At 40.8% G+C, this 15,544-nt stretch overlaps 1 protein-coding gene across 2 annotated transcripts in view; it reads left to right on the forward strand.

Annotated features, from left to right (window-relative positions):
* The first annotated feature begins 4,867 nt into the window (after nt 1-4,867).
* Nucleotides 4,868-15,544, forward strand: part of RDX (radixin) — a 37,169-nt gene continuing 26,492 nt past the window's right edge. Inside the window, exons 1-2 of one of the 2 annotated variants that reach the window (XM_058834440.1) lie at nt 4,868-5,134; nt 13,108-13,179. In XM_058834440.1, the coding sequence (XP_058690423.1) occupies nt 13,168-13,179 (12 nt within the window). In that variant the 5' untranslated portion in view covers nt 4,868-5,134; nt 13,108-13,167. Of the gene's footprint in view, nt 5,135-12,372; nt 12,463-13,107; nt 13,180-15,544 lie in introns of those variants that run through there. The other variant, XM_058834448.1, reaches the window with a different exon arrangement.

The following is a 15,544-nucleotide window of genomic DNA, read 5'->3' on the forward strand; positions in this document are numbered from 1 at the left end:
CTCACACACACACACACACACACACACACATTTATTATTTTTTTTCTTGCTGCAGAAATAGATTCTTCAAAAAAGACATCTATATTGGTGCCTTTAACTGCTTAGAACATTACATACTATTTTATTTTGTTACAACATTATTTTGCTGAAGTGAGTTATGTTTATCAATGACTTTGATTTCCAGTGCTATGGATGTGACACAGCTACTGCCATATTCTAACTAAATAAACACTGCCACGAAGAAAAACAGTGCTGTCACTGCAGAACAACTTGTACTTGTCATAATAATTATAACTATGAATGAGATAAAAATATTAAGTGGACACAAGCAGGAACTGCAGCTAAGTGTCAGCTATTAGATGATAACCTTATGTACCAGTGAAGGCATGTTGTGGTGACATGACACAAGAGCAGTGACATAGAAGAAATCAGACAGCTTGCCCCAACCTCAACTGCAAGCAGCTTTTATTTGTGAACCTGTCTTTCGTGCAGTTGCAAAAAAAACCCCAAAACAATCATAACATTATAAAGGTGATTGACATAATGGAATGTAAGTGCTGCATAATACATTTTGTGTAGAAAGGTTAAATGAGCAAAGTATTATCAAGAGATGTGAATACTGATTCACTTAGAATGAATTGCTGAGATCCATATTTGGCACTTCAATAAACACACTCCTCTACAAGTGATTCTGCTACTCCCTATCTTGAGTAGAAAAGGTATTAATATTTGACTCTGAGATAGGTGGACACCACAATGGTATCTTTGCTGTAGTATCAGAGACCAAATACCAGGAAAAAGCCATAAGTCTGTCACTGGAAAAAGTCACCATGTGTGATGGAGCATCAGTGATAAAGCCTTTGGGCTTCTTAGTCACCTGGGTCTTAGGCTTCTGGTGAGCACAGCCAGCAAGAGAAACAATGTTCTTAAATCTAACCCTGGGAGGAATTGATTTGGCTGCAGGACAAAGCCTTTGCAAACAAGCCCCTGGATTTTCAATGGGAAAGGTGTGTGCTGGCCAGCCAGGCTTCGAAGTCAATGTTAGAGGCTAAGCCTCCTCAGCCGGGTGATTAAATCAATGGGTGGAAGGACGGCCTGACACGGAGCCAGCTGCCAACACTGCAGCTCAGTAGTAGATTACCCTGCCTACGGTTGTTCAGGTGTTTTGTGCAGGCTTTCAGGTACTGATTTATCCTTCCTGTTCACTGTGTGCCTCTGGTGAGGGAGGATCCCCCTTCCATGTAACTATTTGCACACTAGGTCTGTCCTCCTTCATTACAACACTCGTGCAGGGAATTATCCTGGACATGGAGTTGCGAACTTCTTCTCTGGAGCAGAGGGTTCTGGAGGTGCTGCCCAAGTGCAGGATCTTGGCCCTGGAGGACACCTAAATAAGCTTCACACCCTATGGTATTTCAGAGAGGGAAAACACAAATTCCCCAGGATCATATCCTATTTTGCATTTTGAACTTGATCAAAGCTAAGACTGTACATATGCATGCAATGAAGGCAACTTGGAATTCTCAGTGTTGCTACTAGAACCCTTTTATTTTTAGTGAAATCTGGTATGTTAATACCATGCATGAAAAATAATTTTTGGAATTAGAAACATTTCATTTTAAATGACAGACAAGTTGAACAAGAGACATAAAAACCATTACTTTAGACATTTATTGTAATTTCACCAAATATTTAAATTATCTGTGGATTGGATTCATCTGATGACCACAGCACACTTTAAATTGCATTTGCTTCTGGCAAAGACTTTAAAGGGCAATCCAACATACTTTTTGGACAAATAATTACTATTAATGTCCATTAAGGCAATATATCCTTTTATTGTTATTCAAAAACTAACAAAAGAAAAAGCAATTTGGTTTTAGACCATGCAATTAGTAAGAGTAAAATTACCCTGCAATAATTTTAGACAATGTCAGGTCTGCTTCTGTAAACATATTAATAGCTGAGAATGTGTGTTGAGTCATATGTATAATTATTCCCAGAATGGCTGCCTTCCAGGCGTGTAGGCTGAGTCCATGTATAACTTTTCACGTTAGGGGCATGGTATGGGCAGCACTACACTTCTATCAAGGCTGGTGGCATAAATCATAATTGAATTAAGTAACGTCAAGGTGTTTTGCATACCATTTGAAAATAAAAAAAAGAAAATCAGTAATTTCTCATGGTATTTTTTTTCTTAGTTCTCTTTTCCAAAATGTCTTGTTTAGTAAACGCCCCTTGAACTGTACATTTGGCTTTAATAAAAGTAGACTCTAACACACAACTGGGTATTCATTGACTGATGCTTTATGCTTTTGCAGGTGCACTGAAGATGAGAAACCTTGGCCCTAAAATATTTTCTTTCTAAAAGGATTCTAGAATTGATTTGTCAGATCAGGCAACAAGAAGTTTAAAATCTGTTTCTTAAGGAAGAGCTGGGATTTGGCATTACTGCTGAAGATAAACTTTTATGTCTTGTAGTTACGGCATTCTTATCATTAGCTTTATCTTTATAACCTACCTCTTAAAGAACTGTGTAATTTAAGTTGCTAGGGGTATCTGAAAGCTCTCTTTATTGCCTCTACTTCTTTCTGTAGTTTCAGTTTCACAGCTACAAAGAATATGATCTCTAACTACACTTCTGTTTTTACTGCCCTGTTTTATCAGACAAACTGCAATTTTACACCTTGTTAAGGGAGCAAGGTGAGAAGAAAACCACATTATACTGTTGACAAGGAAGATAAGACTATTATTTACCTTGACATTTCTGAGCAATAATATTCTTCATGTAACAGGATAAGAGATAAAGCATATCCTGCAGTGATAATGCACAAACTGAAAGGAACTGGCTTTCACATGCTATCAACACCAGTAATGAAGCCGAGCCCTAGTGCAATAATCCTATATTCGAGCCAGTTCAGAATGGACTATTTGAGAAGAAACCAAGCCTTTAATTCGGTCAGCTAAAGTAAACACATTTTATCTGTGCCCTGCAGTGAATCATAGTCAATTTATAAGTGACTGAATGAAACAGCGTTTGTTTTTCTGTGTTTTGTTTCATTTCCCTTGCTCTGACCTGCAGGTAAAGGCCATTTGAACAGGGAATAGTACAATGCATACTAATGGTTGCTGGTCCGTGAAACTGTGTATCTGCAGATGCTGCAAGATGCCCTAGAAGTTTAATGTACTGCAAAATACTGTTTCACACGAGGATGTTCTTCACAATGAAGAACAACAGAGGCAATAAAGAATTAGCCACTGTCACTTCTTCCTTGGAGCAAAACAGCACAAAGATGGAAATGAAATTTTAGCCCACGTGAGAAGATGGAACAGACCTTTAATAGACCAATGTTCAGATTCTGTGATGATGACTCAAGATAAATGCCTGTTTGAAATATACCAAAAATGCATAAAAATATCACAAATTAAAGTAAATGTCTCCAGAAAAAGTAATTATGTTCAAGCCTTTGTCAATAATTAATTTTATAATAGTTTGTATTATGTGGTCATTTGCCTTCTCAGAATGTTCTTTAAATTTTGTTTAAAAAATTTAAGAATTTTTCATCAGTGAGGCTCCCACAAATTCTCTGGGAGATTATTCCTTGTTTTCCAGGCTGCTTTCCTCCTCTTCCCCTACTTCCCACCTCCAATTCACCCTAGAATATTCTTTTTATTCTTTTTGAAGCAGCTTTTAATTGAAAATTCCTCATAGTTCTTCCCCCAACCTCTCCTTATCAGAGAGCCAGAGGGCGAGGTGTATTAATAGCAGCTGCATGACTCGGTAGCTCGAGTGGATCCCTTTGCACTGAGCTTTGCTGTTTGGCTTCCCTGCTTGGGTTGCCGCTGAGCTCAGGGAGCACCTTCATTTCCTTGCAAACAAAAATAAACTGAGAAAGCACAGTGGGGGCTGGGATTCTCTCAACCTCTCTGTCCTTCAGAAGGATTCTCCTTATCGCTATTTTCTTCTATATTCCCATTGGGACTGTATACAAAAAAAAAAAAAAAAAAAAAAAAAATCCAAAAGGTGTGATCCCATCCACCAGCGTGACTGTTTCACACGACAGAGTGATGAAAAAAAGAGAGAACGCCCATCACTGTGATGATACGGAGGAGAGGAAGAGGGTCAGTGCTCTCCACTCAGACTGCATTCCATGCACTTTCCCTGAAGGCATCCCTTTTCCCATGAGCCATCACAGCTCGACCCTTCTCAGCCCTCGGCTCCCCACTCACCCCGCTCCTGCCCGCCGCACCCCGGGGCTGGTGGCACCGCCAGCTCCGAGCTCCCCTATCTGGCGTGACACCCGGCCTCACACCGCGCCCAGGGGCACACGCCCCCCAAAAAGGCGGCACTATGCCTGCCGGGGCTTTGCACGAAAAAAAAAAAAAAAACACAACAAAAAACAAAAACCACGCCGCCGACTCCACCTCCCCGGCTCAAGCCTTTTTTTACGTTTTCCTTTCCCGCCCGCCCGCGCTAACGGGAGAGCTTCTTCTCCTCATCCCCTCCTCACTCAAGCGAGCAGTGGGGTCCCGGAGGGCAGCTCTGCCGCTGGAGCAGTTGCCACAGGCTCACATAACACGGGCAGGGCTGCGCTCGGGTGGGTTGCGCGGGGTCCCCGAGCGCCGGCTCCGCCGGAGCGCGCAGAGGGGAGCGGAACTGCGTACGGAGGGGCGGCCACCCCAGACGGCGAGCGCTCGCCGCCGTCCCCTTACGGGAGCTCCGTCTCCCTCCCCCGCCGAGAGCCCCTGGCGGGAGCCCCTCACGGCCGCTACCCCCACCCCCGCGCCCCTCCGGGCAGCGGCTTCGCGCCGCGCGCCGCGCATGCCCGCCCGCCCGCCCGCTCCGCGCGTGCGCAATGCGTGCGCAGGAGCCACATCTGATAGGGGGGGAAAATCCGAACGGCGGCGGCGGCCGCCATATTGCGGAGCTGTCACAGCGCACGCCGCGCTCCGCGCCGCATCCCCGGCGAGCAGCGCGGGGCGGCCCCGCAGCGCCTCCTGCCCCGCTGCGAGGAGGCGGCGGGGGGGGACACACCGCCCCGCCAGGAGCGGAGAGCGCCGCGCCCCAAGCACGCTGCCTCGGGGGCTCGTCCCCCCCCCTCCGCTCGGCGCCGCGGAGGGAGCGGAGTCCCAGGTGAGGCGGGAGCGCTGAGGCGATGGGTGCGCGGGCGGCTGCCGGAGGGACAGCGCGGGGGCGGCACCCCGAGGCGTGAGCCAGCCCGCAGCCCTCGGTGGGCGGGGGGCACCAGGCGACTTGTTGCGGCGGCGGGAACGCGGCACCGCGTCGCTCGTGTGCGGGGCACCGCCTCCGCCCGGGACCAGGACCCGGCTCGCCCCGCTCCATCGGCGAGCCCCGGGAGCGCGCCCCCGGCGTGCCCGCGCAGCCTCCGCTGCATTATTCATGTCCCCGAGCGGCGCGGCTCGGGAGGTTATACCGTAGTAAGACATGTGGCAGTCGGGTCGGGCCAGCTGAGTGCGGCGGTGTGGGAGAATAATAAGGAATTACTTCATAAACAAGTGCTGTGGAGCATCTGTTGCTGTCTATTGTTTTCGACAAATGCGCGTTTTTAAGAGTCCTTAAGTACTGACCGACGTAATGGGCGCAGCGGCCCTGAATGAGCCTTTGTGCATTGTTTTTTTTTGAATGGATTAATGTTTTGTACAAGTCGTGGGCATTTGTAATTAACCTTGTCGCTTAAAGTTTAGCGCAGATAAGGGGTTTTAGTTTCAACTTTGTGGAATTCACTTGTCTTTTGTCAGTTTCTTAATCTGAACGCGGAAAAAAAAAATAGCTCTTTGGACTCCATGCCAACACAACTAATCACTTTAGTTGTAAGGTGCTATTAAGCTGTCTTTTCCAGTCTGTGTAACACCCTAGACAAGTATTTCGTGTTCCTCTTTCTGGTACAGGCTTTTAAAAATATTCCATTTTTTAAACTGAGTTACGGGAGTGGCGTTTCTGAGTTTTAAGTAGTTCTGTCTCTATGGCTGGTTCGTGTGAGGCTTCAAATGTATCCCTGTATGTCGCTCTGCTTTGTTTCCATCGGAGATGCCTGTCGCCGTGTCTGTGCCACGGGAGCATTTCTGGGGATGCGTGTGCCTGCACAGCACCTGGCACATGGAGGAGATTGTGGAAATGCGGTTGTTTCTGTCAGCTCTCGCTGCGTTGGCACAGCGCTGCTGGGCAACGTGTGCTCCCGGGGAAGATGTGGAGTTGGTGTACAATAACACTATGGCTACTGCCATGAAGTTGGTTTTTTAATCATTAAAGGTGGGACAATTAGTAACTGTTTATTGGATTATAAGATTTACCTCCATTGATTTATTGATTTAGCATAAGTGGGACTGTGAGAAAAATAAACTGCGAGTCAGTGCAATGTTCCCAGATAAGCAGCCTCCCGGCAAACGGCAATTGCAAGGCAGTGGCGTTTTTCCAAGCTTTGTACTGAAGTGACACAGTTGTTCTATTAGGTTGGGAAACTGGAGAGCAAAAGTGAAACATCTTTAGAAAACGCATGAAAAAATGACATGGTGTGACATGTCTGGAGCTGTCCAGAGAGTTTTCATTGAGTGCTGACTCAAAGAGAAAGGGGTAAAAGTGTTTGTAGAGATGACAAAAAGAGTTCTGCTCGGACTGTTTCTGCCATTGCAGTAGGGAGCATTGCGGGACTGTGGTAATGGTATTGCCAGAACAAGGTTGTTTCACAGAAAACTGGGTAAAGCCGTAGAGAGTGAGGATTTAGATCCACCTACGAGCTGCAAAACCAGGAGGGTAAGATGTATAGATGTTATGACGTGAGAAGGCAGCTCTTGGCAAAGTTCCTTTAGCCTTTGCCAGGATGGGTGAACGGCCTTCTTCAGCAGCCTTGCTCCGCTTTTTGAGAAGGGGTGCCTCTTGGCAGAGGTGAAGAGGAAACTTGTTGAAGGCATTACATCTTTCTCTTGGGTGTGTTAAATACTTCAAAGCTATCCTATCGCTTTATATTGCCTTAGAAGTCTGTGGGAGTAGCAGAAAGGGAGGATTTTCAAGTTTGTAAATGTAAACAAAGTTTTATACAAACTCCTGGAGAAAGAACTGATTGTGGAAAGATACTGATCCATTAAAGAAGCACCCAGTGTATCCTGCATGCTCAGCAAGTTTACTCCGGAGCTGAAGGAGCCTAGGTAGACCTTTCAGCACTGGAGAACTGTGTGTGTTGACTAACTTTACCAATGGGCTAATACTTAGCTGTACTTTGGATTTAAAAATCGTTTTTTTCCTTTCTGCTTCAGATATTTATTAATCACTCTGTAAAGTGAAACCTTCAAGTCATGTAGTACAAAGAAAAGGAAATATGGCGTTGGCCCAGAAGTTAATAATCTTTACACTAAAACATTACAATTTAAGAACTCTAGCTATTTTATATGGAGAATGATATGGATGGCCAGTTCACAGGTTTCCTTTTATTTTATGGAACTAGTTGTAAGAGACTTAACAGCATCATTTAGAAAATACAGTACTTGACTTTGAGATGAGATATACCCTAAGTTCTGAGTACATGTCCTATTTCTTTGCTAACTATATGTTTAGAGAAAGGATTATTGCACTTGGAAACAACAGTGCTTCCATCAGTTTAAATTCATGATTTCCATTTTTGATGATGCATCCAATGTAGATGGTAATATTGGCCATTCTATCGTTGTAGGACTCTTCAGAATCTTTGAATTATTTCCTATAGTGCATTTGTGGGTACTTGAAGTTAAGGTTACTAAATTCAATAAATATTAAGTGTATGTAAGTCATGTAGCACATCTAAAACATACCAATTTATTAACTGGCAAAACTGCAAGTAGTGCACAAATATTACTTGACTGGTATGAAGTTGCTTTTAGTTGAATACTGTGTTGGCAACTGCCAGGTTTTCATTTTACTTCTGAAGTTTATAGGAAGTTCAGTTAAGAAGCACTTCACTTTTCAAAATGAATTTTCCTATAGATGTATTGAATACGTAAGTTGTACTAGTTCTGTTGCAGTTATTTTTCAGAGACAGCAAGCCTATTTTTGGTGTTTCAGAGAAGGGAGGACCGGGGGAAATGGTGGTTTTAAGAAGGGAAAAATACAACACATAAAAAAGTTGGCACATAAAACTGCATGTGATGTCTAGTACTGGTCAAATCTCAGTTTTTGTGTATTAGGTGTACAATTCAGGGATTTTTTTTTTTAGGTTTTGTTTTTTTGTTAAATAAATGGCTTGTTTTAGTTCCTGCCCTGGTTTGCTTATATTGCAGACAGCTGTGTAGGCGGTTGCTCTGTCCGTCTGAAAAAGATGTATGCAGAAGTAAAGTCTGTGGCAAAGGAACTTCTTTATTGGATTGCAGCAAGTGTGTCATTAGGGAGCTGTTGGTGTGAAGGATGATTGCCCTGCAGACATTCACAGACTGCTTGGGAGTAGAGAGACATTTTTGTAGAAATCTGAGACCAGTTATTCAGGTCCAATGGTCTGTGAATTGCCTATTGCTTCCGCTGCAAAGATCTAAAACTTTAAGGTGCCACAGAAAATGGAATGGGATAAGACTTTGAAAAGAAAATGTATATTAATTTAAAATAAGTTTCTCTTAATAAACAAGTGAGTTATTTTGCTGTGGGTAAAGCTCTGTGGCCCCTGGCATCTATCTGTATTTAGGGAAATAGATGGTGAATCTCTTCAAGCTTAGGAGGGATGCTGCTGGAGGGACTGATGCTGAGAGAGGGCCCTAAGCTGTCAGATAGGGATTCTACTTTTGAGTGTTGCTTCTCTACCAGCCAAGCATCCTGCTCGAGCTTTCTGCTTGCTATCCCATCCTCACCTGACCTCAGACCCATGGCTGTGTGTATGAATGTATCTTTTGAAAACAGCTGCTGCATGAATTATTTGACAGAATTTTGGCATCAGGCATTTTATGCACCATCATTTTCTGAAGAAAGCTTTCATTGTCATCTTTCAACAATTGCTTTATTTGTTGCTTTCTGTGGCATAACTAGAAACATGGATGATAATGATTTAAAAATATCAACTGCCTTGTAGTAGGAGAAACAAATTGAAATCACAGCTTTTCATTTTGAGAGTTCTTGATGTTCTGGATGACTTTTTTATCTGTTTGTGATATGGAGTCTGCTGATACTTTTTCTGTTTTGATCCAGAGTCCAGATTACTGCATAGGGTCCTGAGTGCTGTAGCAGTAGGAAGTCTGCAAAGTCACAACCCTGTTAATCCTGACTTGGACCTTTAGCATTTTAAATGCAGATGAGCCTGTATGCCTAGTAGATCATAAGCTGGTTTCAGAATGCAGGAATCAAAAGGAATATGATTTCCAGTCCCAGCTGACTGAGGTCTTTTTTGCTGGTGTTTTTGGCTTTTTTTTTTCTCTATTTGCATTGCCATTTCCCATGAGTGTTGCGATAAAAGTAAGTGTAAGTAATTAGTTGCTTCAAAGTTAAAAATTTTGCATCTGCTAAATATAAATTTATCTGAACTGGCATTAGTAGCAAAAGTGAACAGCTACTCCAGTAATAACAGTGGAGATACACAATATTTTGCCTGGCTGCAATTTTTAGTTTCTTTTGGCCCAATGTTTCCCTCATATTTGTTTTGTTTTTAATGTTAGCTGGTGCCAAAATTTGGAAAAGATAGGATAATTTCCAGTTTTTATTCAGTGCTTATTTGATGTCAATATTTGCAGTTTTAAGATCTGTGAATGTCTTTATTTGTATACACATATAATAGTTACAATGTGTTTGTGTGAATGTTCTGTTTCAAAATTGCACATTTTGAATATGAAAGCATATTAAGACTGACACGGGCTGTTTTTTGTATTATATATTAAATGAAAACAATGGAAATAAGTTCAGCATAGTTGGCCATAAATTTATATTTGGCTAATTTAAAAAAAAAAAAAAAAAAGATTTTTTTTTACTTAGTAAAAGATATTATGAACAAACTTTGCAACAAAAAATACATGAGGTGCTGTTTGTTTTTCATGCATATTTTTTTCTGTTGCTCATATACTGTGATAATTTCTCAGGCCTATGAGACTGTGGGACTAACAGTGAGACTTAATTTTTATTGTTTTACTTAAGAGGGTTCTTGCTTTTTGCTAATAACTTTGTTCTCTTGCATGTGAAAACATGTTTTCCAATTGTGGTTTGATGACATAGGATTAATCCATAAAACTCTGTAGTCACATTTTTGATTTTTAAAGTTACCTTAAGGTTTTAAAGTGAGTTTTGAAATAAATAATTTATGGTTTGTTGATAGTATTATAACAAAATGTTTGAGTAAATCCCAAAGCAAAAGTCATGTTTATGAATGAATTTGTAGCGATGAAATATGTGAGGGTATGGCAGTCATTGTAGAAATTTCTAGATGTGTTTGTCTCTTAGAAAGACCTCAGAAAGGAATCATTTGATAGCAGAGATCTTGGTCCTGTGCCATGTGCTGTCATTGCTCTCCTGGAGACTGGACTTCCTTATCAGTCATCTTACCATACCCCTTCTTTTCAGTGCTATGTAACTAAAGGCACAGGAAGGTAGCTGTGCTACTTTCTGTTCCTTTTGGTACTGTTGAGTTGGCACACTTTCAAAATGGTGGATGAGAATCTAATTTGGCTTTTGCATTGTTAATTAACTGAGTGTAACTCTAGGGCTTCAATCTGCCTTCAGTTTTTCAAGCATTGAACCTCTGCTGTCAGAGATGAGCAGAGGGAGTACTATAGCTTGGAATCCTGCTAACTGTTAGCAGATATTAGAGCCAAGCTTGTTTTGGTTTCTGTTATTCTCTTGAATTTTTCCAAAGCGTACATTAGGGAAAGAAGGGAGAAGAGGAGGTAGTCTCTTCTCTGACAGGGAAAAATGCTGTTGAATTTTTATCAAAAGCCAGTTTTTTTTTCCTCCCCAGGAAGCCTTTGTGGTTAAAGCAGGGGAGAGGAATAGAGGAAAAAGTGTATTCATAATGTTCAAGAACATATTTAACAGTATCTTAGAATAGTAGCCTTACTGCTGATGTTCAGGTGTTAGAAAGATAAATGACTTGTAAGTAGAATTGCCTTGTAAAAGTTTAGGGCTTGACACTCTTCAACCATCTCAGACCCAGGGGAAAGCAAAATTTGGGAAGAAGGATGTTCCATTGATAGTGGGCACAGGGAATGCAAAATTCATGAGGCACAAGGACATTTGGCTGAACTCCCAAGATAAGGAAGAAACAAACAAAGCCAACTCAGCAACCATGTTGAATCAGCTCCAAGTGGAGAAAAGGTAATTCTGGCAGGGGGAGACTGGGACCACAACTCAGGACCCATTGACTCCCTATGGCCATGCCTCCAGAGGGGAATGGCTTAGCATGTGGTGTGATTGGCAGGAGAAACGAGAGAGTCATTGAACCAGTAGAAGGTGGAATATTGATCACAAAGAGAGCCATGTAACCTGTTGCAAATAAACCATGATTTCTTTGCTGAAATGTATGAAAGGCATAAAGTTTGGATGATTGGAGTGCCAGCCTTTGGTGGGTTCCCACCCAGCTCTCTGCTCTGTGCAGATCAGAATAAAGAAAAGGAAATGCCTTGGCTGAGTGCATAAATTGGCACTGCACATCAGGCAGCAAGCCTGCATTTGGGACATGACTGATACTGTCCAGCTCTCAAGAGTATCTTCTGTAATTAAAAAAATCAGCTGGAATGTAATTGTCTGTATGCTGGGCATCGAGTATTTACCTTTAGAGTTGGGCTGGATTACTTATATCATAATGAATGTAACTTCGAGATAGTGTTTTAATGTTTTCAGGCTGATTTTCTGAAATTAACACAGTTTTGTTACATATTTGAATCATGCCATAAGCCATCTTTCTGTAATCTTTAGTCTTAACATTTGTTTTCTTTACCAGCCGACAACATTTATGCTTCTTAAATTCTGTTTTCATCCTTTATCTGTTTTTAAGTCCCTTTTCAAACATATCTCTACAGATTAGAAGGAGAAATAAAAAATAAAGTGCTACTGCACCTTAAATTGCTGTGCGAATGTTTCTAATATTTTAGAAACTGTATTGCTATTGCTAAGAAACAAGGAAAATTTTCTTCTGTAATTTTTATATAAAAATACTTTTTCATTTTTCTTTATGAATGAAAGATCAGTCATACAAAAGCTTGATTTTGATAACTGGATTACTTCCAAGTATTCTGTTTTTCTCTCATTCCTTTAAGTACTTCTGAAGATTTTATTCATCTGTTGCAGCTGTGGAGTTATAATACTGAAATCTCAGATTATTCTGACTAGCATGTCGCACTCATTTTTCTTAGTATAAGTGTAATTCCACTTAATATTATTTTTGAAGGCAATGCAGTCTGATGCTTCTTGCAAACCAGCAACAGTCTGATTTGTGGAATTCACTACTGGAAATGTGTGCAGGAAGGTGACTAGCTGCTTGCTCTGAGTTAAAAGGAATTGAAAAGGAGGTAGGATGATATCTACCAAAAGCTTTGGAAGCATATTTTTTCAAGGCATAAAAGCTTTTTTGGAACAGAAAAAAATAGTGAATACTTTCATCAGCACATAGACATCATTTATAGACTTCTGCTTAAAAAGAAAAAAATCTCTTATTTTAAGCACAGCACAATTTCTTCCTTTTTTAATGGTGTTGGTATACTTGCATTTCTTTTCATTTGGGAAAAATTACTGTCACTCCTTTGCTGAGAGAAACAAATTATTTTGTAGCTAGGAAATAAACATTTTGATGCTTCAGAATTATTAGTGGATTTTTTGTATTCATGATGTTTCTTGTAAATAATGTTGGAGGCTTTTAACAGTAGATGCTGTATGTTAACAGAACATTTAAAAGAATTTGTAGGACTTGAGGAACCGTCATCTCTTTATTGTAACATTACTACATAAATATACTACAGAAACTAGGAAGGATGTTACTGCTTAGAGACCTGTAGATTCTGGCACTGGCTAAATTAGTTGCTCTTTCTATATGTCATCTACTGAGAAGTGAATTTTGTACATGTAGAGTATGCTTACTTGTTTTGGAATTTGTACTACTTACTATGATTAAGTTTTGATTAATTTAAAAACAACCCTTTTAATTTTGTTTTTGGCAGAAGGGGGCAAAGAGTTTTTGGAAGATTTAAGTGGACAGGAGACGACAGAAAACAAGAAAAATGCCGAAACCAGTAAGTAGCAGGTTTATATTAATCTAAAATCTAGAAAGATTTTTACATTTTAGAGGTATAATCTTATATCTGTTCTAATTATTTTGACTCTTCCCTTTCTACATTTCATAAGATTTGATCATGTACAATTGAAGTTGAGACAGTGTAGTACCAATGTATGGAAAAAATGGTCAATAGAGCATGGTACTGCAAATTGCATGGAGGGTGATTGGACATGAGAGTGGTACTTGGAGCCCATTTGGCTGACAGGAATTGTTGACTTTGAGATGAGCTGACTTACAGTAGTTAATGGAAGCATAATTTGAGCTGACCAAGTGTCTGAGAATCAGTGGAAGGGTTTGCTGCAGGATTTGGCAGGGGAGGACAGAACGTGTGCCAAGTGTCAGCATCAAGTTAGTAGTTTTACCATGGTAGAGGCTATCACATAGAATAAGTTTTGAAGGGAGGAAATAAGCATTTTGTGATCTCCTGTTCTTCTCACTTCAGCTAAGATAAGGGTTCACCCACTTTCTACCCAGGAGAAAAGAAGATCTCCATCTTCTGTTTTGATAACAATTCTAGATTGAGGATTTAATTATTCATTTGGTTGATTTTTTTTTCTGTTAATGTTATATTGCTAGCTTAGGATTTCATCTGCCTTGTGTTAAGTGTCTTTTGCTTGTCTCTTGCACTTGTATCCAGTGAGCAAATAATTCAGAAAGGGAACTGAATTGTCAGATTTTTTTCTACTCAACTCAGTTGGTTTATGTAATAGCCTTCAGGCTTTCTTTGTTTACTGATGTTTCATTTTGGTAGCAGAATAGGAGCAGGGCGGGTCTTTTGCCAAGAATAAATGTGTCTGTGCATGTGTATACACACATACATCCCTATATGCAGGTATATAAAAGTTTTTTGCTATTAGTGAGAAATTACCCCTGTAAATAATCTGTGTTGTACACCCGTGTTTGGAACTGGTACAGCTCGTTGAATAGTGTGAGCATGGGACTAAGGACTTGAAGTTCTATTCTGAGCCTCACAGTTGGTCTGATGGCCAACTGGCCATACCTTGTTTCTGTAATTTCTTCTCTTCTTGCCAGTGGATTAGGGGCAGTATCTTGGCACTTTCTCCAGCTGGAAGTAGCTGTCTGTATCCTGCTCATTGGTGACAGAAAGCTGCACTGTAATGGGCAGGAAAAGGAATTAGCAGCATACTGTTTTCTGACCTGTTTGAGTGCTGCCTGTGAGAATTGAGTACTGCCTTTGATGGAACTTCTTAACTGAAAAACTGTGTTTTAAGAGTGAGGCAAAAAGTCACTGTGAGTTCACGCGGTTTCTGAGGCCTTCAGCTGCACGCGGATAGAGAGTCATGGAGCCACAGAGGAGGTGACTAGAAAAAAAAAAGCTTGGGTGAGGTAACTTCTTTTTAAATTCTGGTATTGGAACCATGAAATTTAGGCAGGCAGGGTTCCCTCTATTTTAAGGACCAGAGAAAATTGAAGGAAATAAGAATTTTAGGGTTGTTCACGAGGAAAGCAATATCCTTAGAACTGAGATTGTAGTGATGTTGAAAGAGCACACAATCCACCCTAATAATGGATATTAGCTACCGGGTCTTGGCAAGGAAGCTGTCCTTATGCCAAAGATAACTTTATTTCTTTAATAAGGAACTTTTTGTGAAGAGTTCACGTGTCTCTTGATGGTGTAGGTGCATGTGAAGTCCTAGAAGGAAGCCAAGTGAAAGGAGCCGTTATAAATTAAATTAAACTGATTACATTCCTCAATGTCTTCCTGTAAACTGCAGGTTGCTGTGATTATAGTTGGTAATCAGTGAATGAAGAGGTGGCACACTTGCCAAAGGTTAATTAGTATTACCTATAAAAATCAAACCTCAGATTTTCTTCTGGTTGCCTCTTAAATGATAGATTGCTTTGGAGCTCTCTTCCTACCCCCTCACCTCTTTTTTTTTCCCTTCTTTCTTTGGAGACTGTAAGAGCCTATCCACTGTTATGTTTAATGAATCCAACGTTGTTCTTTGAAGAATTTTGCTGTTCTGCTCAGATTTGATAATACTGGACAGTAGAAGGTCTCTTGCTATGGATATTTACTGCAGTTCTTGGGAGTTGTCTTTATGCACAATCCACATAACCAAATGTACTTCTAGTCCAGAAACTATTTATGCTATAAGTCCTCATTGCTTATTTTTGACAGCTGTTTCAATAAGACAGTCAGTGTTCTGTAGCTTTATTGCTGGAAATCATTTAACCTGAAAACTAATGAAATAATCATGAGTAAGAGCTAAGAAAATCCAGTTAACACAAGTGGTGAGATTTTTGACAGTGTTATCTCTCTTCTGTATTACTGTGACCTATTTAGGTTTTCTTTTTTC

Source organism: Poecile atricapillus, chromosome 1 (assembly GCF_030490865.1).
Source record: "Poecile atricapillus isolate bPoeAtr1 chromosome 1, bPoeAtr1.hap1, whole genome shotgun sequence".
Classification (NCBI taxonomy): domain Eukaryota; kingdom Metazoa; phylum Chordata; class Aves; order Passeriformes; family Paridae; genus Poecile; species Poecile atricapillus.